This window comes from Penicillium oxalicum, chromosome II (assembly GCF_001723175.1).
Source record: "Penicillium oxalicum strain HP7-1 chromosome II, whole genome shotgun sequence".
NCBI classification, from domain to species: Eukaryota; Fungi; Ascomycota; class Eurotiomycetes; order Eurotiales; family Aspergillaceae; genus Penicillium; species Penicillium oxalicum.
The window spans coordinates 3,443,339-3,466,740 of NC_064651.1; the positions used below are offsets into that span (position 1 = coordinate 3,443,339).

The window sequence follows — 23,402 nt, forward strand, 5'->3', positions numbered from 1 at the left end:
GAAAGCACCCAGTTTTGTCACCATATCTCAGAAGAAGTCCCAAAGCCTCACAGAAGACAGCATGAGCCGTTCCCAGGTGACCAGTCAGACGGGGGATTCTTTCGACTCCGAGACTAAAGCAACCAGTGTCGAGGACGCTCTCCGTGATTTTGACAAAGTCACAGTCACGGACAGCAAGGAGAACCCTCCACTTAGGAAAGACGACTACGCGGAATGCGTCGTGGTTCCTTTGCCCGAGGTTGACGAGAAAAAATCAAGCAAGTGCAGCACATCCGGCAGAGAGATCGACGTTAATGTGAATGGCTATCCGATTCGGAGATATCCAACTAAGCCTGTCTACTTGTATGAGGTGAGGATCTGGTCTCTTGCACAGTTGCTCTCTGAAATGGACAAAGCTAACGCTTTCGACCATGACAGTGTCAGGTGATTGCAGAGATTCAGGCTCAGGGGGACAAGAGACTTCTTCCAACACATGACCAGAGGCTCATGCGGAGGTGCTTCAAAGAGAACAAAGAGAGACAGAAACGGTTACCCGACGCAATTCACGATGGAGCTCACATTGTCTGATAGGATATTGCGAGCCTCGATCAAGATTTTGCTGTACTAATCGAGGAAACATAAAGGTCGCTGCACCTCTTGGAAGCAGGAGGTATCCGCGAGAAGATCGTACTCGACCCTCCATACCGCCACTATGAGGGCCCAAAGAGAATCGGTGGCCTCGAGGCAAAGAATCCGCATTCCCGCGGGTTTCTTACACTGCTGTCTGAGGCTCAATTGAGAATTATCCCCAAGCACAAATTGATGCTTAAAGTCATCGACGAATGGCTCAGCAAGAAACGAGGATTTGATGAATTTGTCATTCAGTCATTCAGTGAGGTTTCCTCAAAAAGATTGTTCCATGTTGACGTGCTGGGTGCTAAATGTGGGAATAGTGTTTCTCGACCATCTGCTTCGACATGGACCCCAAACTAGATTCTATGAACACAAACGGTCATACTTCTTTGAGAATATCCAGGACATGGGCCCGGAGCTTGCCAGAATCGCGCATAAATTCCACTTTCAATTGCCACAGTCTGCAACGGTCTACCGTGGAGCTTTCCAGACCATTCGGGCGTGTCCGGTAAAGATCTCCGATGATGAGTGCACTTGGTGCTGACCCTGACTGATGACAATGTCTGTGACAGCGCGGTTTGATGCTCAACGTGGATACGGCTTATGGCGTATTCTTTTCACGAATCGGTCTTATGGGGGTCATGAGAGGCCTCATTAACATTTCTCACGCCGATGATCTTGTCAGAAGATGCATGCCCGTCCACAAGCCGCATATCAAGCCCGGCTTTTATGAGTCCTCCAAAGATCAGTTGGAATTAGACAAAATGATTTCTGGGCTGTTAGTTAGCCCAGATTTCAAAGGATGTCCAAATCCCACCAGAGTTTTCAAAATTCGGAAGCTTCTGCCATCCAGTGCCCGAAACCACATGCTTGACATCAAAGACAAAGCTACCGGGACAGTCACCAAGATGACCGTTCAAGAGTACTTCCAATCGAGGTATGGCGTTGGACTCGAGTTCCCGGATATGCTCCTGGTCGAAATGCAAGACCGTGAAGTGGTCTATCCCCCCGAATTACTTACCCTCAAGGCTCTCCAGAGATACAACAGAAAGCTCAGCGCCCGGATGACGTCCCTGATGATCCAGTACACTGCGCAGAAGCCGCGAGACAGGATGGAGCACATCAGAAGCTGCAAAAGCATCTCCGCTCATGAAAGTGATCAACATCTGAGACTCTACGGTCTCAAAATCGGGCCAAGTCTGATAAAGACCAAGGCTCGCCTGCTCCCCAGTCCGGAGATCCAGTTTGGTAACTCCAAGCATAATCCTGGCGTCAACGGTCGGTGGGACCTCCGTGGCAAGAGATTCTTTAAGCCACACTCCAAACCACTGGCTTGCTGGGCAATTGGGCACTATCCGAACGATCGCCGGGGATTCGATCGGCGACTCATTGACGAATGGCAGATGAATTTTGTCAAGTCGTTCAAACAGCACGGTGGGACGGTTCAAAACCCCCCTGTGTCGCTGCTGATGACAGATGACATTGGGACATCTGTCACCAAATTGCATGATACGGCCAGGGACGCATACGGGCAGCCTCCGCAGCTGATTATGATGATCACAGGCAGTCAGGATGTTAATCACTACACCCGCCTCAAAAAATCCTGTGACTGTCGCTATGGAGTCCCCTCTCAGGTCCTTCAGGCCGACAGATGTCGCGGTGGAGGCAAACCGCAACTCCATTCCAATGTTGCCATGAAAATCAATGCGAAGCTTGGAGGTGTTACAGCGCATGCTCTCCCAACATCTGCCGGCTCTGGTCTAGACCCTTCGTCAATAATTATTGGCGCAGACGTCACTCACTCCATGATGGGCGTTTGGACTCCCTCTCTGGCAGCCATGTCTGTCTCCAAGGATCCCCAGGGAATTGGCTACTGGGGCGGGCGTGAGGTGAACGGTACTCGGAAGGAGATCATCTCCGAGACCAATATCCGGACTATTCTTGAGCCTTTTTTCAAGGAATGGATCAAGACAGTCGGCAAGCATCGCCCGCCCGCAGTCATCTACTACTTCCGAGATGGTGTCTCGGAAACAGAGTACCATGAAGTTCTCAAAATCGAAGTGAAAGCCATTCGCGACACCATGTCCAGAGCCGCAGGCACAGAATGGCAGGGTAAAATGTGTGTAGTCATCGCGAACAAACGCCATCATATTCGAGCATTCCCAGACTCCAAAAAGTCCACCGACTCTGACAAACAAGGCAATCCTCTTCCCGGCACGCTGATCGACCGCGAAGTCACCAGCCCTCATGGCTGGGACTTTTTCCTCTATTCGCACGTTGCTTTACAGGGTACCGCTCGTCCAGTCCACTACACGGTCCTTCTGGATGAGGTGAAGCATGAACCGAATCGCCTGGTCAATATGATCTACGAGCAATGCTATCAATATGTCCGCTCAACCACGTCCGTCTCCATTCATCCAGCCATCTACTACGCTCATTTGATCTCCGTTCGGGCCCGTCACCACGAAAATGCCACCCTCAAGGGCAAGCCCGCCCAGTATGGACGTGTCAAGGTGAGTCGGGGGATGCTGAATGCCATGCAGGCAAATCCCGCCGAGTCCAATCGCACCAATATCCCCTTGCTCCCCATTGACGATAGCAATGGTAATCACTTGCCTCTGAGCATGTGGTATGTTTGAGTAGCTTTCACGCAGAATCCTGGGTTCCATTTTAGATGAAAGATTCCTCTCTCGACATTGTGTTTTTCTTTTGTCCTTTCTCTCCTTTTCTTTGCTGTTTTGTGAAACGAAATTGCTATCTTTGGGGAAGGTTCTGAATACTTGATGATCGAATCTCTGACTCGCACTCTACGAGAAGATTCCTTTTCCCTTATTGTTTCACAGGGATTGGCACTGTTTTGGCTGAGGTAACAAGACTGCAGTGATTTAGCCAGGTACGAATACACTCTAGTTTGTAAGATCTGCCTCCATTTGAAAGTTCGGGTTCCGTCGACCTCTGGATTCCCTCTGAGAAACTGCTAAAGACAGGGGCAGACCAAGGAGAGATCGAGGCCCTATTCTTGACCCGATATATGGCCTATTGCTCAAGGCCCACTGATGAGACGAAGCAAACGGATTCCAGCTTTCAGTGGCCGAGGTGGCGCTACTCTTGTTTTTCTTCGAGTGATGTCCAGCAATCCTTTTCTTAGTACATCAGATGCCAAGTAGACCAATTTCTGGTGGAGACTTCAACTGGATTGTCCGTTGAGAATAAAATGGCGGAAGCAAAGGGACATGACATAAATTATTCATAAATTCATAAGGCTCGTTAATTCAACACATTGAACGGCATTGCACATTAGTCGGTATCATATTTCACGCCGCAATAACAAAAGCTCAAGAGATGGAGATAGTGGAAAGACAAGAAAGTGAAGAAGGAATATTGGGGCAGCGGATTGGAAGAGAAATAGATCAACAGCAAATCTTCCAAACCAGGCCAGCGGTTTCAGTGATAGAAAAGTGAGCAAATCTCCCTATCCGTCCATTTTACCTTTGACATGTCAACCATAATCGTAACAAAACACGAAACATGTGAGTCTGCACTCTGTCCTGACTCAACTCCATCCATCAGGGGTCCCACGGCAGATCGGCTTCATCGACGCGTGTGCAAGTGAGGTACGGCAACCCGGTTGACGAGCTGCTTTCACGAGTGCCGGAAGCGCTGCGGACTTGGTCAGAGCCTGTCTTGTGATCTAACTCGAGGAAGTTGCGTGTGAGGGGCTTGACGATTTCGCGAGCCAGTCGCTTCATCTCGTCCAGTTTCCGTTCAAATCGCTTCAACGTCTCCCGCGTGTACAGCGGATCGGATGACGGAGTGGGAGACAACTTGAGAAATCGTTTGACTTCCTCATGGTTCAGGTATGCCTGGGAAGATGACGATCCGATCAGTCTGTACACACGGGCGACCGGATCTGGCTGAGCAACAGGCCTCGTGGATGTTGTCTGGGAGCCAGACACTGGGGGCGGTTGGTGAGTGCTACCAGTGGTATGCGAGGGAGTTTTGAGAATGGGGGCGGGGGGAAGAGTGGTGTTCTCAATGAGCCACTGGCGGAAGAGGGATACAGCGAGCCAGTCAAGATATGCATTGGAGGGGCCGACCCGTTCGCCACGAGAGGTTGTGAGAGACAATCGGAGAAGTTTCGCCTCCACACGGGCCTTGAGGTCCTCCAGGTCCTCGTATTTGTCCTCGATCAGATCGAGCACCGCGTTGGGCAACGGCGCATAAGAATCAGTCCGTAAATTTGGCAGGGCAGCGGGCCACTGGCCCACCACGTGGACAAGCGCCTCCGAGAAGATAACACGACTTCGAGCCAAGTATCCCAGCTTCAGATAGCTAGGCGGATACTTGGCAATCTGCTTGAACAAGCGCGAACCAAAGCCGAGTAGATGGTGATCGACTCGCGGACCAGTGACGGGAAGTGCATCGTACATGTCCGCCAGGGCCAGCAATGACTTGCACTCGGTATATGCCGAAGCAATGTTGACGCTGTTGAGAACGGGGGAGTAGTTGTAGAACAAGCGGAACAGATTGTCGTAGTCGCGGATCAAAGGATCGATGGCTTCCTGGTCACCGTTCCTCGTCGGCGGAAGATGCGCCGCCGACTGCATTCCAGCCAGATTGGCCATGGACCGAAAGTATCCCGCTTGGACGTTGGACGGCTTCATCGATGCGGGAGAAAAAGGGCTGTGGTCGCTCTCAAACATGGGGGCGTAGGATGGTCGCTAAAGACGGCATTTGCGTCAGTCTGCTTCGATCTCATCGATGCCGTGTGGTGAACAACACCAGGCTGGAGCGTCATACCTTTTGCACTAGAATTGGTTCCTCGTCCTCCCCACGGTTCTCCCAATTTAGCTCAAACCTCCATCGCCGGGCGTCTTCACCGCGGGACGGAAGCTTCATATGCTCGACTTGGACCAAGGTCGATCCGTTGGACAAGGAACCTTCGCTCACCCGCGAGGATGAACCGTCGGGCTTGGGCGAAATCTGCGACGGGGCTGTTGGTCCTGCCCATTCTCCAGCGGTGCTTGCCTCAAAAAACCCCGAGCATTGCGCCAGAATCAGGCGATGGAGAAGATAACGGCGTTCTTGCGCGCCGGCGCGAATCACGATCTCCGTGTCTCCAGTGTATGTGAAAATCGGAAAGTCATTCGTGGAAGGGTGCGCCGACCCACCATGGTGTGAGCGTCCGGGTCGATGATGTCGACGCGAGGATTGGGAAGGACGCGACGCAACGGAGGGGTTGCTGTGGAGGGGTGTCCGGTCGAGGATGTGCGCGGACGAGACCATTTCGCGAGCTCGTCTATGCGATGAGTGCCCGATCACCCAGCCCGACACCACATAAGCTCAAGGAAATCAAGATGGAGCAAAAGTGAGAGGGACAACGATCAGCATCTGGCCGCGCGCATCGCAGCGGCCACAAACTTCGGGAGGTCAGGGACACCCGAGAGACGGGCGGGCCTGTACGACAACAATTGTTGAGGATCGCGAGAGCGATTCGAGCCTGGGCGGGCCAGAGGATCCCACAGGCAGAAGTTGGGGAAGGAGAGGATACAGAGACTCCTTATCGCGTCGAGGGCACAACGATATTCCCTGCCGATTTCGATCGAGCACGCAAGCCCTCGCAGTTCGAAGACGGGAGTGTATTTACGGAGGGCCTGCGCGGTTGATGGCGAAGCAGGTCGCGCATTAAGAAATGGCTGGCCCGTTTGAGCGCCTGGTATTTTCCCTGGAAATTGCCAGACTGGTGAACTCTAGACAGCGACAGGAATTCAAAAAAGGGTTGCGACTATGGGAATTTGCCCTGTGGGAGTCGGAAGCTCTCGCCAGTCTCTTGGAAGGAGCGCTTGGACATGATCCTGATCAATCATGTTGGCCGTCCCATCATTCCCTGTCAGCCGTCCCGTTCGTTTTGGGGCATGAGCAACTGGCTCACTTCTCCCGGTGCGAGTGCCTGTGGAGGACTAGTGGACTGCAGCCCTCAGGACTGACGAGCAGTAGCCACTCCGACTTGTCTGTTCTGTGGCGGGTGTGGGTCGCCGCACGCAGCTGAAGCCTGAACGTTTGACGGGGGAGGACCGGTTTTGAGTGGGAGTGGCAAAGACGCTGGCTGCAGGTCTGCAGCCAATTGACCCACGCTGCCGTGCGGGCCTAGAGAACCAGGATCCAAGTCATCAAGCAACACCAACCATGATTATCACCTTTCGAGTGCAGATTACAGGCGATGAGCTTTCATCCCTGGGTTGTGGCAGAATGTGAATGGGGATAGCCTCCAGGGATCTCGGAGATTCCCTGTGGCTGAGTTTGATATTCCCAGCAGTGCGGCCGGAATGGTCGGCGTGTACCACCTTGACAGATGGATTCTACAGTGGTAGCCTCATCTCACATGACCACGATCTGTCTCGTTCCGGATCCACTCGTTGAGAGAGTTGGATGCTTGTCGAAAAGGATAAACCAGAGGATATACACATGTACTGTGCCAGGCTGGACCTGCATCGGATGCATCCTCCATACAACTGAGAGGTCTCCACTGAAGGAGGTATCAGGTGACAGGTACACTCGAATCCCGATGTGATCATGGCACGAGATCGAGGTACAAGTAGAAACTACTACATGGCCTGGAGCTGATACTTCTTGATGGTACTCCAATACGATTGCTGCCACCTCACATTGACTGGTTTTTAATTTTCTCGTGTCTGCTAATTCCCGGCGTGGGTGATGCAGTGACGATGAATGTACGGTCGCGATTGAACTCTGGCCTCGTGATCTATATATAGTGCGGTACTGACGGGCCGTCTATTGAAAGTCTGCTGGTCTAGTAGTGGTATGTCCTCTCCATTATCCAGTGTCTCAGGTAACTGTCTAGGTAGGCAGTACTCCTAGTAGTCCTTCCAGAGATACGTTCTGTAGTTTGGTGTCTGTATTCCTCAGGTCCCTGAAATGGGCATAAGAACCTGAAGGCCGTTTTGCCGTCATGGAAGAAAGTGCTTGAGCATTGTAGGATGCCCTTGTGTACATTATTCGAGTGCACAGTCGGGCACCATGAACTGACATCCTTACTGCAGTTCAAGGAAAGTATCTATTTGGAATAGCATGAAAATCACAACTCTCCCCTCATAAATTCTAGAAAGCCACCAAATACCCCGAGTGTACTACACTCTCAGACAACGGTGGAGGTCATGCTGATCGATCTTCAGCCTCTCACAAATCCCAGCGGAGACCTCGGGCCAAATCCTCACGGTGGTCTTCAATCTTGTGGACGCCCCTCCTTTCGCCCCTGATGATGAAATGAACGCTGCGATTTAATTTCTAACGCTCCAGCTCATCTCCGACCCGATGCTTTATCTATAACAGTCCCCTTTCCACCCTTCCATTCGATCTTGAGGCCTTTCCATCGCCGCTTGGCATTTTTCTTACCCGCCGACAACTACAAGTCCTTATCTTTATTTTTTTTTTTCTTTACCCTCGTGATTTCATTCGATTTATTCTTTGTGACCGTGACCATTCCTCCGCCTCGGCCTGTTCCCTCATTCGGTCCGATTTTTGTTTTGTTTCTTTTTACTTTTTAACTGATCTCTCCCTCCACTTCCGGTTCTCCACCGTTCAGTCAGTACACTCAACACTGTGCTGAAATTATCTCCATCCTCACCCTTACCGGTGGAGAGGTCCTCATACACAGCGCGTTTCCGAACCAGAACGGGCCTGTCGCAAACGGGCGGTCGTGGACGAGAGTCACCACGATTGGCTTCCTTTGGCATTCTGTCCCCCCGGTCGAGCGCGAATGACGCCTTCAGCCCCTCCATCGTTGGACGCCCAAAGCCAGACCCCTCCTTCCGAGTGCGCGCAAACTCTCCCATAATCCATAAATCCCATAAGCATAAGCGCGACAGACAAGATCCGGGAAAAGAGAAAAAAAAATAATCCCAGAAAAGGAAAGCCAAAGCCAAAAAAAACCAGGAAGGAAACTCCCCGCCCAAAAAATCCAAAAGGCAAACAAAATCCTGGCCTGGGATACCCCTTCCCGGGGCAGCTTCTACAGCTGTCCCGATCTGTCCTCGTTGCAGATATCGCAGGTCTCCGCCGCCGCATACGGTCTCGATCTCCTCGAAGTGACCACCGATCCCGAAGCTTCGCGCTCCCCCTCTCCCGACTCCTCCACGGTCTCGCGCAGCCTCAAAAAACGGTCTCGAAGCCAGGCCGTCTCTCGAAAAGCGCGCGGCGTCCTTGGCAAAGTCCGCGCCCTACACCGCATCGCAGCGGCCAAGATGGCGCATCCTTCGATCAAGATCAATACCAACGTCCAGACGACAAAACGGGGCTTGCCCAACGAGAGTGACGGGGGAGACTTGCCCGGGGAGGTGGGAAATACTCGGCTGGAGGTGGGGGATGCAGACAACATTCCTCCATTCCTGTGTCAATCAGTCTCGGGTAAGTGACACTGCGGGGGGTGCGTGGCATGTGCAGCGAACGGGGAGAAGAGAAAAGAGAAGGGGAAGAACAACCTGCAGAAATAGGCATTCGTCAAGAGAACAGTCAAGAATCAAGAGTGCAGGAGAGAAAAACCACGACGGGCGATGAAGGAAAGACACAAGAATCCGGCGCCGCAGACGCTACTCCTATGCGCCCGCGAATCAACCAGACAAGGACTGACGCATGCCAACAATCTTTGCAGAAATTCACGACAAATTTGACGATCTCGAATGGATTCAACGCCAGCGACTGGCTGAGGCGATGCTCTCCAACGATCCCGCCCATCCCTTTGCCCTCGAAGGCGACCCGCAAGTCAAAGCCCGCAATCGATACCTCAACGTGCAGGCGTGGGCCAACAGCCGCGTCCATCTCCGTGTGCCCGAAGGCGAATGCGACTTTATTAATGCCTCGCCCATCACGCTGAAGGACTCCGTTACCCAGGTGGCCAGGACCTATATTGCGACGCAGGTACGTCCACGCGGAGGCCTCTCCACTGCACCGGCCCATTCTTGAAGGCCGATGATTTTGCAGAGCACCGCAACTAATCATCATCTTACCTCCCGTCGACAGGGCCCTAAACTCGGTCATCTGGCGCACTTTTGGCACATGGTCTTCCATGAGAGTAAGGATGAGGCGGTGATTGTCATGTTGACTCAGACGTTTGAAGGAGGTCGGGAAAAGTGTTCGCAATATTTCCCGTTGGATGCGGAACACGATACCATGATCCTGTCCGAAGATGACTCGGACCCCTTCGCGGCGACCGAAGGCAGTCCGGACGAGGCCACTGCAACTATTGGCAAGGTGACGCTCTTGGAATCCACCTTTGACGAGAAAGCACGTTCGGAGGTCCGCAAGCTTGAGCTGACGCTCGGGTCGGAGTCCAAGATCGTTTGGCATTTCCTCTTTGCTGGATGGGCGGATTACTCGAAGCCCGAGGGCAGCGACCGCGAAGCGCTCTTGGAACTGATTCAGCTGTCCGCCTCCAAAGCAGGTCCCGAGAACCCGCGCATCGTGCATTGCAGTGCGGGTGTGGGCCGTACGGGCACATTTATTGCCCTCGATCACCTCCTGCAAGAGCTTGAATCGGGCCAGTTGCTGCAAGTGAATGATCCCGCCGCCGACCCCGTTTTCGAAACGGTCAATCAGATGCGCCAACAGCGCATGATGATGGTCTACAACGAAATGCAGATGCAGTTTATCTACGAGGTTCTCCGGGAGCAGGCCGACGTCAAAGTGGGCAACGTCGCTGTCTGTGCCAAGGCGTCGCCCGTCAGTCCCTCGGGCGAGCCGCGCTCGGCCAAGCTGCCCAAGCTGAGCGCCCAAGACGACTATTTGCCAGCATCGAAGCCTGAATTGGATGAAACCACGCCGACTCAAATCCCAAGTCCTAGCGAGACGTCCGAGTCCTCTTCTCACGAATAATGCCCCCAATTGCGAGTCGATCACGTCTTTCTTAGCCCCTGTCCTTATGCTCTCCTTCCTTGCCTTATGATTGCGCCTGTCGTTTGATCTCGACAAGACTCGATTTTGAAAAGTCCCTTGCTCAAGTGACTCCAACTTTGCTCTCGTCGTTCATTTTTGATTGTCAATACTTGTCTCTTTCGTTTTGTTTTGGATTCATGATCTCATCGCATCACGTCATGGCACTCGGTGTTCGGGATGACTCGTTGTCTCATTCTAACATCCTCTCGCCTTCCATATTAATCTGCCTTCATGTATATTTTCAGTGCTCCTCGGCTCGCCTAGACCTGATCCTCCTGATTGCTTCATGCCGTGCCCTTCATATCATACCCGGGGAATTCTCATTTGCATCTGCCTCCCCTCCAATCCCCAGCGTCAGCAAATACTCCCAGCTTGTTACTGGCTCGACACCTCGCCTGATCCACTCGATACTCATGTCGAGCTTTCAAGCTACTGTATAATGACATTGTGTTCACTCATGCCCATCACGGATGGGATCACTGCGTTATTCAGGCGGAAACACATTGAGTTGAATGATGTATCATTCACCAGGTTCACCAGACGAAAACAAATTCAAGTGTCATTGCTTATACCATTAATTTTTTTTTTCACTTGGTCGAATCCTGAGGACAATTCAATGTATATCGTAACAGGAGCGCACAACCGCTCGAAAAGGACATCAGAAAAAAGCGACTTCGTAATACATGGAGGTCAGATTGATCCACGTGTCAGCCCGTAAACTTCATCGCCGTCGTTGTCGTCATCATCAGTTCCACCTCATGTCCCGAGCCATGCTGGGCTCGACCGAAGCCCAACCAGTCAAGGAAACCGGATTTGTCAATCCACAAAGCTCCCATCTAGTCGCTTCGCTTTGCGGAGACCTCGCCAGTGGAATGACTTTCATTATAATTTGGAGGAGCAGCCTCGTGATCCGCGGGCTCTAGACCGTCCTCCGTGTCCCAGTTGTCGATAGCATTTTCGTCCCAGTTGTCCACTTCCTGTTCCAGATTCACCACCCCAGATTCTTGCGAGCTCAGCCCTTCTTCATCTCGAGAGGTGCCCACCCCAGTCCCAAGTTCAACATCTCCGTCCTCACCACCCTCCATCAGACCGAATCGGCTCTTGCGACGACGCTCCATCATGCGACGATGATACCAGCTGCAGAGACCCACCGCGCCAAGGCTGCCGACAACATTTGCGAGCACATCGAAAACATCAAAGTCGCGCCCGTTAGGAAGAAGACCTTGTATAATCTCCGAGCCCAGTCCTAGGCCAAGAGTGCAGGTCAAGAGGGTGACATGTAAAGTGCGCCGTCGCGAAGTGTCCAAAATCCAGTAAAAGGCCGCGGATAGCAGGAAGAAAGTGACAAGATGGAGGAACTTGTCGTTTGGTTGGAGATTGGACGGAATCGACGAAGATGTACTGTGTGGGAGCAGGCCAATATAGGCGGCCAGAATCAGCAGGAAGGCAAAGGCTCCTAGGTGATTGTCAATAAAGCTCATGCGGATTCCATTCCACCGAAGAATCTGGGTGGCATGCCACCTACCTGCGAAAGGATAGCGGATGCGCATAGTGAGATCTTTGAGTGTATACCCAAATTGCTCTTAACAGTGGTTGGTATGGGTGACCAATTGTAGTTCCGTTGGGTCGTGGAACGCTTCTGTGGTTACTGAGGCTGCGCAAGCGAAGGTGACTGTAAGCAGCTCCCGGCGATCGAAGTGGTCCCGGCGCCCTGCCTGTGCGTCATATGTGGATTCTGGCTAGCGAGGCTGGGGTTCTGGATATGGAGTAATCACGGCTACCAGATCATCACAGTAAACTTGATTGGAAGGCAATACAGATCAGGAGTATAAATCATAAAGTTTTATTCTATAATATCACTGGGGGAATTGGGAAGATTGATAAACGTGAAGACCACCGCGATCAGCCGTTTTCGCAATCTGCCGCATCCTGCCGCCTTTCAGACTGGCGTACTCTATCCCCATCCAGAAGAACTTCCCTACAGGAGCTGTCATCTTCTCCATCGAACCACTCCCTTATCTCATCTCGGGTGACGATTTTGGTGGGCTTGACGGCTTGCTGCAGCTTTGACACATAATCTGATATCCTTTTTGCCCAATTAAACCCCCTGGTCTCCGACTCTCAACTTGCTATTATAATCGCGGAGAATCGAGTCTCGCCCGCGCCCCCCATAGCCGGGGATTTGGAGCGAGCATGTCGCTCGGTCACCACGCCTGGCCTCCGGGTAATGTACGCCCCCCGGATGAACATCAGGATTTTCAGCGTCCTGTCAATGGCTTGGTCAAAACGCTATCAGGCTCGCGAACTCCTCAACCGCGCGGGTCTATAAGCGCCGAGGGACCTAACCCCGGTAGTATGACATCGGAGCCTGATATCGCCGCAGACGAAGATCCGCGCGTTGCTCAATTTCGCGAGCTATTTCGCATCAGCGAGGCGAAAATCAACGCGCTCTTCACCGGTGGTTCTTCGAAGGACGAGGTGGCCGCCGCGAAGCCAAGCCCCGACGGATCCTCAAACCAGACCGAACGCGTCGATGCGCCGGCAACTGCTTCTAAGGTGCCCGCAAAACCCGCCCGCAAACTCGACGATGACTATGATGACTATGATGACGACGAGGAAGAGGACGATAGGATAGCTCCCCCCGCGAAACCGAGAGTCAGCCCTTCGTCCCAAGATGCTACCAGCGCCGCGCTATCGGTCCAGCGACCCGGAAATAGTGAAGGGACCAAGGAAAATAAAAAAGAAAGCGCGGAAGAGATTCGTAAGAAGCTCGAACAGGACAAGAAGGCTACGGAAGAGGCCGTCAAGCACAGCTTCCACACCATGTTCTATACTTTGGAAGACGACAGGTACGCGATGTTGGACCAGAAAAGGTTGGAAGAGTCTGAACGTCAAGTTGAGGCCGAGATGGCGGGTCAAAATTCTGGAAGCAACAACACGTCTGGCGGCTCGAACGGGCATGGAAGTCTCAGTCAAACCAACCTCGGTGCCTCGAGCTTAACCTTGAAGAACCTATTGGCGAGGATCGATCAAAAACGCGACATGGTTGCGGCCTCTGATGCGGAGCTTCGCAACTTGATTCGCGAAGTACGCAAGAACCGTAGCAAGTGGTACAACGAGGACAGGATTGGTCAGGAGGAGCTTTATGATGCCGCCGAGAAGGTCTTGAACGAGCTCAAAGCTATGACTGAGAATTCTGGTCCCTTTTTGAACAAAGTCAATAAGCGCGATGTCCCTGATTATCATTTGAGTAAGTTGTCGCTTTTGCAGCTGCCCTCAAAATCAATCCGATACTTACGTTCTTCATCGCAGTTATTCGGCATCCGATGGATCTTGGGACGATGACGAAAAAACTCAAAGCCATCAGCTACAAATCGAAGCAGGAGTTTGTAGATGATATCAATCTCATCTGGGCAAATTGTCTCAAGTATAATACCGACCCTAACCATCCGTTGCGGAGGAAGGCTCTGGTGATGAGAAAGGAGACCGACAAACTTGTACCTCTGATCCCGGATATTGTGATAAGAGATCGTGCCGAGGTTGAAGCTGAGGAACGTCGCCTGCAACTCGCTGAATTGGAAGATGGCGGCGAGGAAAGTGACGACGAGCCGATCATGTCTTCGCGCGGACGGAAAGCTCCTGGCAAAAAGGCATCTCAAAAGGGAACAGCCCCATCTCGCAGTACTCCTAGTGGCTCTGAGGGTCCCGCTGGTGCATCCACGAACCAGCCTGCAGGGCCGATCCGAGCTGATTCGGACACAGCAATGGAAGCAGGCCAGAATGGCCTCTCAACTCCGCCTCATGGTTCGAACACCCCCTCGGATCCCGCGGGGCTCGGCGCAGGTGTAGTCCCTAGTCATCTAGGGGACTCGATGGAGATTGACGGGCAGAACCCAGATCAAGCTGCCCTGAGTGCGCTTTCAGCGCCTGGGGGCGAATTTGAAGACCCGGAATATAAGGTTTGGAAGCAGGTCACCAAGAAAGACCGTGCTCTTATTGCTGCTGAGAGACATCGACTTCTCAAAGGTGACAAGCTGAATCCCGACGAGCCGGCTTTGCTCAGGACGAAGGCTGGAATGCGTCGATGGCTTCGTCATGAAAAGCAAGCTGCAAGCGAAGGCGAGAAGACGCAAGACGAAGGTCCCGGGGCCATCGAGCCTGAAGCAACTGGTGCCTCGCTTGCCGAGGGAATTGAAGTTGAGGAAGACAAAATGATTCCGTATTATTATGACGTTATGCACGGCGTACCGGACCTCCCAGCGCGCATCGCGTGGAAGGAAGATGCCGATGGAAATATTGTGGATCCTTCCGAAGAGTTCCTACGTGTTCTTCCTCCAGGCAGCTTCATCCAACCCGATAGCAAGCTTTCGCGGAAAATAGATTCCAATATGCGGCAGATGCAAGATACGCGCAAGATTTGTTCTAAAATTGGCATCGTGAAGCAGATGCAGCTTCAGGCTCAGGTAAGTTGCAAGCCTGTCAAGAGTCTCTCCTAGTCAAAGAGTATAGCAGACTGACACGAGTCCACAGATGTACGCAAACCAGTTTCAAAAATATAACCCCGAACCGTTCGTGGAGCAGGATATTCCCCCCCACGTCATGAACGATGAAGGCCCCATCATGACGACTGGCGTGTGCAGAGCCGCGCTTCAGCGGTCCGTCGCCAAGATCTTCTACCATGCCGGATTTGAGGAATATCAACCTTCGGCGATTGATGTGGCAACGGATATTGCCGCCGATTATTTCCACAAAATTGGACAGACAATCAAGTCCTATATGGAAACGCCCAAGGTGCCTGTGACCGAAACCGAGGACCCGTCATCTACAACCGAGTGGAAGCGCGCATACAGCGAACCTGAGGTAGTTTTGCACACTCTTGCTGCTGTCGGGATGGATATTGAGGAACTGGAGCTTTACATTAAAGATGACGTGGAGCGGCTGGGCTCAAAACTCACGTCTGCTCACGATCGCCTCAAGTACCTCTTCACTGAGCTTCTCCGCCCAGCGTTGACGGATGTGGGCGAGGACGGCTCCAAGGCGTTTGCGGATGGCAGTGATCAGTTTGTTACGGGGACCTTTGCCGATGACATCAACGACGACTTCCTGGGATTCAAGGAGCTGGGCCTGGACGTTGAATTTGGAATCGCCTTTAACAGCGTGCCATTGCATTTGCTCCCAAGCCGTATGTTCAGTGCAGCGCAGGCGCAGAACACCACTGCCATTCAAACTGAGGACATGTTTCCGCCACCTCCGCCTTACGCGCGAATCACCACTGAAAATGTCGGTGAACAGATTGGTCTGGTCCAGCAATTCTTCAAGGGCAAGCTGGATGCTAACGGGGATGAACCGCTTGTGGAAGATCTTGAGCTTCCTCCCAAGCAACGGCCTATGCCAGCCAAGACCCGATTGCCCGCTTCAGGCAAGATTCCAGCACCGGCAGGCCTCTCAAGTAACAACATTTCAAGCCCCCAGAAACGGCCTGCACCGCCCAATGCCACCATATCTAAGGTTGGCCCTGTCGAGCCGAGCAAGAAGAAGGCCAAGAAGAACAGCGGGGGACCGCTTGATATGCCGGGCTTCGCCGAGGGTGATGTCGACGCGATGGATGTGGGTGACATCAAAGATCTCAACACCTCACTGGAAGGCGCCGGAATTCCAGAGGGGGAGACCAGTACGGCACAGGAAGATCCCACAACCGCGCCGTTGACCAACGGGACTAGCGCGTGATAGACTTTCCTGGAAGGAAGCTCTATCCACTGCAAACCGCCCCCTGTCCCAAACTTCCAACAAAACAATGCCTTCTTTTTTCAAGGGTGGAATTTGTTTTTCTTTTTCCTTTTAATTTCAATTTCTAGCTACTGTCGTCGCTGATGGTCTACACCCAGCCGAATCATGCTACGCCCATGGCTCATGGGTGGCGACTTCATCATCTTCTGATCATATACCAAGGCTCTCTCTTTACTTCTGCTCAGCAATGATACCCAACGGCCCAAATAATTGGCTGAGGCACGGCAGGTGGATTTGCATTTGTCGCCTGGCATTCTTCTCATTTCTTTCTCTCTCATGTACTACAATTTCTTTCTTCTCGTCTGAATTGTTCTCGTGCATCGAGACCGGTATCACGGGTGGCCATTTTCATCGAACAAATAGCTTTGGATCTTGAAGTTTTCGAGCATGTATAACATCTCCAACGAAAAAAATGGAGAACTTAGGCCCTAGTTTTGCACATTCTCAAGGACTGCAAATCACCTGCGATAATCTAATGGATATTTGCTCTATTTATTGACACATACCCGCCGCTCTCGGCCACGTCCCAACATCTATGAGAGTAGTTGTAACATAATGATAGGTAAAAATACAAGGGAATGATGCATCAATGCCGGGCGCCTGGAAATTCTTCTTGCGGATCTCAACCTAATCCCGACGGCCGATTGATTCCAACCCATCCATCCATGGTCTCAGCACTTCCGGCACAACGACCACGCCACGGTCTGTATCCCATCCATTCTCCAGGATCGCGGCCAACACACGCGGCACAGCCATCGCGGTGCCATTCACAGTATGCGGGAAACGCGACTCCTTGGCACTGCCACCACGCACGCGCGTGCCCAGTCGCCGACTCTGGTAGTCCGTGCAGATAGACGTCGAGGTCACCTCGCCCCAGGCGGATTCAAGATTGGACACAGTCGGGTCCACCGCACTGGTGGAGTCGGCTGATGGCCGGAATCGCGAAGGAAAGAGAGCTTCAATGTCACGCTTGCGGGTGGCGCTCGCGCCCAGATCACCGGTGGGCATCTCCAGGACTCGACAGGGGAGACCGAGAGACGTGAGAATCTCGGTCTGAATGTCGAGAAGTTCGGCGAACAAGGTATCCGAGGTAGGCGTAGTTTTGTCCGTGGAGACGGTAGGATTCAGGTTATCCGCCCAGGCGAATAGTTCCACCTTTGAAAATTCATGGACTCGATACAGGCCCTTGGTGTCGACACCGCGCGAGCCTGCTTCTGCGCGATAACAGCGGCTCGCGCCGACCAATTTGATGGGTAACTCTGCGGCCGGGATGTCTCGACCGGCGTACATGGCCGCGAGAGGGATCTCGGCGGTTCCGGTCAACGAGCGGGGCGGTTTGGAATCGCGATCACGCTCGTTCTGCTCAATAGACCAGATCTGCTGCTCATTGTGCTGGTCGCGGGGCTGGAAGCCGCATGCTTCGGCGATGTAGGAGTAGACGATGGACGGAGGGGCGACGGTCTTCCAGCCGCGGCGCCGGGCCACGCTCAGTGCGTATTGGACAAGGGCTTGCTCGAGCATAGCACCCTCGTTGATGAGAAAGTACCAGCCCCATCCGGTCGTGGTAGCGGAGCTAGTGAAATCCAAGAGACCCAGTTCCGTACCGATAGTGACGTGCGATCGCGCCTGGAGATCCGCGGCGGCGTATTGTGTCCATGCTGGGGGCGCTTGAGGGTCGAAGTTGAGATAGTGAACGAGCCGGGGGTCATCCCCTCTGGGAGTCTCCGCGGATGAAAGATTGGGTAGGAACAAGGCGAGTCGATTAAGTTCTTCAGTACAGTCGGCTTTGCGGATGGTCATCGCTTGCGATTCATCTTTCAGGCGTTGTGCTTCGGCCTTTAAGGTTTCCAGCTCCGCTCCGATTGCTGATTCATTCAAGTCATTACATTCAGGTTCCTGTGCTTGCCGCGCTGCAATTGAGAGCTTTGCAATAGTCCGTTCAAGTTGTTTGATCTGCGAGCGCGGTGACTTGAGTTCCTGATCGAGTTGCCGCGCCTCGTCGGCGAGTTTCTGTATCCTCGACGGGTATTCTGCATGCGCTGCATAGTTGCGGTCGATACAGTTCTGGGCATAGAGCTCGGCATGTTGACGGATATGCTTCACGTCCGGCGTGGCTTTTGGTGCGGTCGCAGGTCGTAGGATTTGTGGGTGCGGTTGCTGTTCCTGTTGCTGTTGCTTCCGACGACGGGTGGTGGAAAAAGGGCGTGATGAATGCACTCGAGTCCATGCTATTGAGGTCGTCCACCTGCACTTGGAGCAGATATACGGGGGTACCTGGGACGCCATTTGGCGTACGGAATTGGGAGGTTATTATCCAAGCTAAAGGAGATTGAGACGGAGAGAGAGTCTTGAAAAGAGCTGGTCACGGGTGCTCGTGCGTGCAAATGAATGCGTCAGTCCGACTTTCATGTGGAGTCGCATGATTGTTTTTTTTTGGGTTCGAGGACCCACTCCCCGTCACTTTGGAGCTTGCAAGTGACGGAAGTGACTGCGAGTTGAGGGAATGCATTTCTACCAGGCCAAGCTATTCATGTCTCTCAAGAACTTTCGAGTTCGATCGGGTGGCACTCCCTGATCAAGTGAAGCGATCTCACCTTCAAGATACACGCTCACGTCAAAGTCTTCGCTCGGTTAGATTGCCAAAGCATAGAGGGGATCATATTCTCGTACATTTCATTACGCGCAACTTGTCAATGCTACACAGCAGCGCTATTATAGAAAAGTAGTAACCCCCAGAAAATCAAAAGAACCAAGGAGAGGAATCACAAAGTCAAAGATCACGGTCCACTCTTATCTTTTCATCTTTTCGAAACCGGTCACACGCAATTTCAATTTTGCTTTTTGATGTGTATCATCATCACCGTCGCCGAGAGTCGGTCATACGTCGTATCGGCCTTTATGCATCACCCAGTCCCAACTTGCGCGCCTTGACGCGGGCGCCCACTCCGACCACGACGAGGGCGACCGCCACGACCACGCCCCAAGTGGGAATGTGAATGGCGTTCAGGTTGAAGCCGGTCTGGGTCGCCGCCAGGACAGTCGCAACCTCCAGCAGTAGCAGAACATAGCCGGTCCAGCGATGGTACTTGTAGATCCGTTTGCCCGCGTCCACACTGCCCAGGACGGTGATGGGGAAGAAGTACTGCACGACTCCGACCAGGGCTTGGAGCACCACGAGAATGATCGTGATCAGACCGAGAACGCCGTGCGGGGAGGTAAAGTGAGGATGGGTGCCCTTGTTCAGCTCAATCACGATGAACGCAGCCACGAAACAGAGGATGCTGAGGAGTTGCAGGGTAAAGTGGATGCGAGTACCCCGCTGTTTCTGGTTGGGTGTCACGGTCGGTTGAAGGATGAGTGCTGCCTGGACCTGTAGAAGAAGAGCGGTACTGGCTAAAAGCTACGGCAGGTGAGGAAGAGAGAAAGTCCCCGGGTCAGTGAAATGATGCTATCGGGGAATGGACCAAGATTGGGCTTCCTTACTGGGTGGCCTGTGAAGAGCATCAACGGCATCGACAAGACATTGTACCAAACAAGGATGGCCAGCTGGGTTTCACTTGAGCGTCAGTATTCTTGTCCTGGGCTGGATCTGCCATCTTGTGCCCAATGGCGACCCTGGTCATTGCCAAAAGGGTATACTCGCAGGTGGCGCGCGTAAAGGACTCACCACCCATATGCCAATTTGCGCGACACTTGCGGTGTCTAAGGTGCCAGTCCACCCGAGTCAGCAACTGTTCTTTTGATTTATTTATTTTTCCCCCTTGGCGCTCAAGCAACCATCGCGTTCGCAAAAATTTCAGTGTCCCTTCCAAACGACAAGCACTGACCACTGAGGAGATTCCATGCGATGTTATAGTCCTCTGGCTCCCGACCTGTCTCCGAGGTGGAGCTGAGCAGAGGCTCCTGCTCTCGAGAATGCTGTGCGACCGAGGACATGGTTTGGCCAAAACGTGAACTGGAACGGTGCTTTTCTGGATAGCCCACACTTGTCGACAGTAAACAAACGACAGGCAGAGAGGCTGAGTTTTATATTCTCAGAGAAGGCCCGAAACCGACGAGGGATGGAGGGTTGCACTGCTGAATAATGTCACGTCACCCGTGGCCGAGGCGGGAGCCCCGCAACTTCTATACAAGCACAACCATAGTTGGTGATCGATCGATCGGAGAGCGGAGGATCTAACCAGCCTTCAGGTGCATGAAATCCAGATCTCGGAAATGGATGACCAGGAAGTATTTTCTCAAACAACCCAGGTTGATAACAGGGTGATCGCCGTAGCGGAAATCCATCTCCCAGTCAAGCCCGTCCTGAGGATTCTAAGCAGGACGAGAACGCGAGGGATGACGATGATGCTTGACGATCACGATGTCAGGGCGTCTAACATGCAATGCAGCCAGCAGTTGACAGAGCAGGAAGATAGCAGCAGAGCTTGAGTAGTGCCATGCGCGGTGCACTGCTGCAGTAGAACTGAATATCGTCTAGTAATACATCTGGCAATGAGCGCCAATGCCAGTGCAAGCATTGCTCATCTCAAATCTTGTTTGCTTCCACCAAATCTCATGCGTGGCGGCGATCCATCTGCAGTCGGCTGCACCGACTCGATCGCGCGTCTTGATTGGGGGCAAATCTGCGGGCAAAATGACGCCTTCGGGCATGCGAGCAACATGTTCGGCAAGGACGGACTCGACAAGAAGTACTGGTCGTTCGCTCTCTGCCAGCAGTGCCAACCTTTTCTTTGGATGGAGAAACCAACGGTGGCCAGAAGGAAGTGAAGCTGTTCTGAGAAAGATCGAATACAAACACCAAATATACACAAATCATGTGATCTCGACATTTCTCCCGTCGAAGCGATGGCACCTGATGCGAGACAAAAGTTGAGCTGCTTGAGCTGGTCTTTGAGCTCCCAGCAGAGGATGAATAGGACCTCAGGAACTGTAATCTAGATGGACTTGACTGGGCTGTGGAGATGAAACCTAGAATGCACGTCCCCATCCAGCATCCACGGCTGGGAGTGACACCTCCAAGCTACCTAATGCATTGATTCGAGCGGCTTCTCGCGCCTAACTTGGAACTATACATTTACTGCAGTCAAGCCGAGCCATCTGCCCTCTAAAGGTAAAGCAAACCTGGCGCAATTTCGTCACAGCTTGGGATGCACCCAAAATATGAATCATGCCGAGCAATCCAAACCTACCTTATGCTTGCTGGATGAGATGCTTGAACAACTTGTCCAGATAGTAGGCCGACTGCTTGGGATAACGGGTCTTGTCTTGAGAATCAAAGTCGATAAAGGTGGAACCGAATCGATCCGAGTATCCAGCAGCCCATTCTGTAAAGTTGAAGAAAAGGAGGGAAAAAGGGAAAGGAGTCAGCCATCTTGCCCTCTTCGAAGCCTGGAGGACAGTCAACTCACCCCAATTGTCGGTAAATGTCCACGCAAAGTAGGATCGAATATCCACGCCATCTTCTTTGACGGCCCGAGCCAATGCTTGCCCAACATACCCTTCGAAGAACTTGATGCGGAAGGTGTCGTGGAGGACTTCAGGAGTCGGTGCCACTTCCCCCTTGGCCGTGGTTCCATTCTCAGTCACGTAGATCGGCATCTGGTACCGCTGGTAGATCCAATTCAGAAGTTTGCGGAAGCCAGTCGGTGCGGCCCGCAGCCAAGGCGTGTCACTTTCTTCGCCGCGGGGGATACCCTGTTTGTTTTCATCGTGACTCTCGATATTTCCCTTGTGATCATTGATGTCAGGGGGGGTCGTTTTGTGTCGGACAAAAAAAGTGGTGTAGCTGTTCATGCCGTAGAACGCCGAACTTCCCAAGACCAGCTTGGATTCCTCGGCCGTGAAACGCGGCAGTCGATCGCCCAATTGTGCTCGCATCGACGCCGGATAATCCCCCGTTTTGTAAAGCGGGTCGGCAAACCAGGCGATTTCGAACTCACGCGCCCGTTCGGCGGCTTCTTGATCGAGAGGATCGTCTTCGTCCCAGGGCTCAGACCAGTTCCCATGCAGGGTGATCCCCAGAGTCCCGTTCTGACGTGGCTGAAACTCTTCACGATACATTCGTGACACATGGCCGTGCGAGACAAGTTCGGTGTGGGCCACGATGAACGGCTCGGTGGACGAGTCACCTTCGGCATTTCGCTCACGGAAGGATGATCGCCCCGGAGCGTGCACGCCAGCAGCGTACCCGGCAAGTGTATAGACACCAGGCTCGTTGTATGTGATCCAGTGCTTGACTCGGTCACCGAAACGCTCAAAACACACCCGCGCGTAGCGGACAAAATCCCGCGTAAAGGCTTCCTGATTCAACATGCCCCCATATCGCTCTTCAAGGGCCTGGGGAGTGTCCCAGTGGAACAGAGTGACAAATGGGGTGATGTCGTGACGGAGCAGCTCGTCAATCAGGTTCGAATAGAACTCGATACCTTTCTCGTTGACGGGGTCGTCGCAGCCGCCGAGTGGGATGATCCGTGACCAGGCAAGAGAGAATCGGTAGGCATTCACACCGTATGATTTCATGAGAGCCACGTCCTCGCGATAAAAGTCGTATGCTCTGGTCGCATCGTCGGCCGTACTTCCATCTGAGATCTTGCCGGGAGTATGACCGAAGGTGTCCCAGATCGACAGTCCTTTGCCATCGCGGTCCCATGCCCCTTCAATTTGGGCAGCGGCGGTTGCGTAGCCGTGGAAAAAGTCTGACCGAAGGACTCCTTTGAGATCCTCCACGGCTTTCAAGTCCATGATTGAGATAAGATGCTTTATTTGGTATGGAAGTCCCACGCTGCAACTGATCCACGTCTAGAAGGGGCCGTATTGCCTGAAACAGCTGTGTCCTCAGTTGTCGAAGGCCGGGGAATATTGTCCAGGTTTACGATGGAGGCTGACGAGAAAATTCTTTACTAATTGAAGAAAAAGAGACTTGGAAGATAGGATGATTGTTTGTCGGTATTTGCTTTTAGTCATTTGTGGAATTACCCTTTCCCCCGTGGAGAATCGGACTGATCAAAAGAACTTCCCACTGGGGTACTTCAGTGCGGGGCGTTCATCCGTGG

The 23,402-nt window shown here is 52.8% G+C and overlaps 9 protein-coding genes across 9 annotated transcripts; 4 read left to right on the top strand and 5 right to left on the bottom strand.

The window, feature by feature from the left end:
* Positions 1–61: 61 nt before the first annotated feature.
* Positions 62–3,251, top strand: POX_b03064 (uncharacterized protein; the record flags this gene model as incomplete). The annotated part of the gene is made up of 5 exons (XM_050111969.1): positions 62–349; positions 418–527; positions 624–871; positions 933–1,120; positions 1,185–3,251. The coding sequence occupies 5 exons, from the start codon at positions 62–64 to the stop codon at positions 3,249–3,251; spliced, it is 2,901 nt and encodes a 966-aa protein (XP_049972315.1).
* Positions 3,252–4,178: 927 nt separating this feature from the next.
* Positions 4,179–5,898, bottom strand: POX_b03065 (uncharacterized protein; the record flags this gene model as incomplete). The annotated part of the gene is made up of 2 exons (XM_050111970.1): positions 4,179–5,333; positions 5,413–5,898. 2 exons carry the CDS (start codon positions 5,896–5,898, stop codon positions 4,179–4,181), a joined length of 1,641 nt encoding a protein of 546 aa, XP_049972316.1.
* Positions 5,899–8,389: 2,491 nt separating this feature from the next.
* On the top strand, positions 8,390–10,500 carry POX_b03066 (uncharacterized protein; the record flags this gene model as incomplete). Its single annotated transcript, XM_050111971.1, has 4 exons — positions 8,390–8,445; positions 8,639–9,036; positions 9,281–9,546; positions 9,610–10,500. The coding sequence occupies 4 exons, from the start codon at positions 8,390–8,392 to the stop codon at positions 10,498–10,500; spliced, it is 1,611 nt and encodes a 536-aa protein (XP_049972317.1).
* An 896-nt stretch (positions 10,501–11,396) lies between these two features.
* Positions 11,397–12,110, bottom strand: POX_b03067 (uncharacterized protein; the record flags this gene model as incomplete). Its single annotated transcript, XM_050111972.1, has 1 exon — positions 11,397–12,110. One exon carries the CDS (start codon positions 12,108–12,110, stop codon positions 11,397–11,399), a length of 714 nt encoding a protein of 237 aa, XP_049972318.1.
* A 643-nt stretch (positions 12,111–12,753) lies between these two features.
* Positions 12,754–16,287, top strand: POX_b03068 (uncharacterized protein; the record flags this gene model as incomplete). The annotated part of the gene is made up of 3 exons (XM_050111973.1): positions 12,754–13,810; positions 13,873–15,023; positions 15,091–16,287. 3 exons carry the CDS (start codon positions 12,754–12,756, stop codon positions 16,285–16,287), a joined length of 3,405 nt encoding a protein of 1,134 aa, XP_049972319.1.
* A 687-nt stretch (positions 16,288–16,974) lies between these two features.
* POX_b03069 (uncharacterized protein) lies at positions 16,975–18,633 on the bottom strand (the record flags this gene model as incomplete). Its single annotated transcript, XM_050111974.1, has 1 exon — positions 16,975–18,633. The coding sequence occupies one exon, from the start codon at positions 18,631–18,633 to the stop codon at positions 16,975–16,977; it is 1,659 nt and encodes a 552-aa protein (XP_049972320.1).
* A 610-nt stretch (positions 18,634–19,243) lies between these two features.
* Positions 19,244–20,283, bottom strand: POX_b03070 (uncharacterized protein; the record flags this gene model as incomplete). Its single annotated transcript, XM_050111975.1, has 4 exons — positions 19,244–19,747; positions 19,831–19,893; positions 20,015–20,049; positions 20,175–20,283. 4 exons carry the CDS (start codon positions 20,281–20,283, stop codon positions 19,244–19,246), a joined length of 711 nt encoding a protein of 236 aa, XP_049972321.1.
* A 558-nt stretch (positions 20,284–20,841) lies between these two features.
* POX_b03071 (uncharacterized protein) lies at positions 20,842–21,117 on the top strand (the record flags this gene model as incomplete). The annotated part of the gene is made up of 1 exon (XM_050111976.1): positions 20,842–21,117. The coding sequence occupies one exon, from the start codon at positions 20,842–20,844 to the stop codon at positions 21,115–21,117; it is 276 nt and encodes a 91-aa protein (XP_049972322.1).
* A 423-nt stretch (positions 21,118–21,540) lies between these two features.
* On the bottom strand, positions 21,541–23,091 carry POX_b03072 (Beta-glucosidase 1B; the record flags this gene model as incomplete). Its single annotated transcript, XM_050111977.1, has 1 exon — positions 21,541–23,091. The coding sequence occupies one exon, from the start codon at positions 23,089–23,091 to the stop codon at positions 21,541–21,543; it is 1,551 nt and encodes a 516-aa protein (XP_049972323.1).
* Positions 23,092–23,402: the final 311 nt, after the last annotated feature.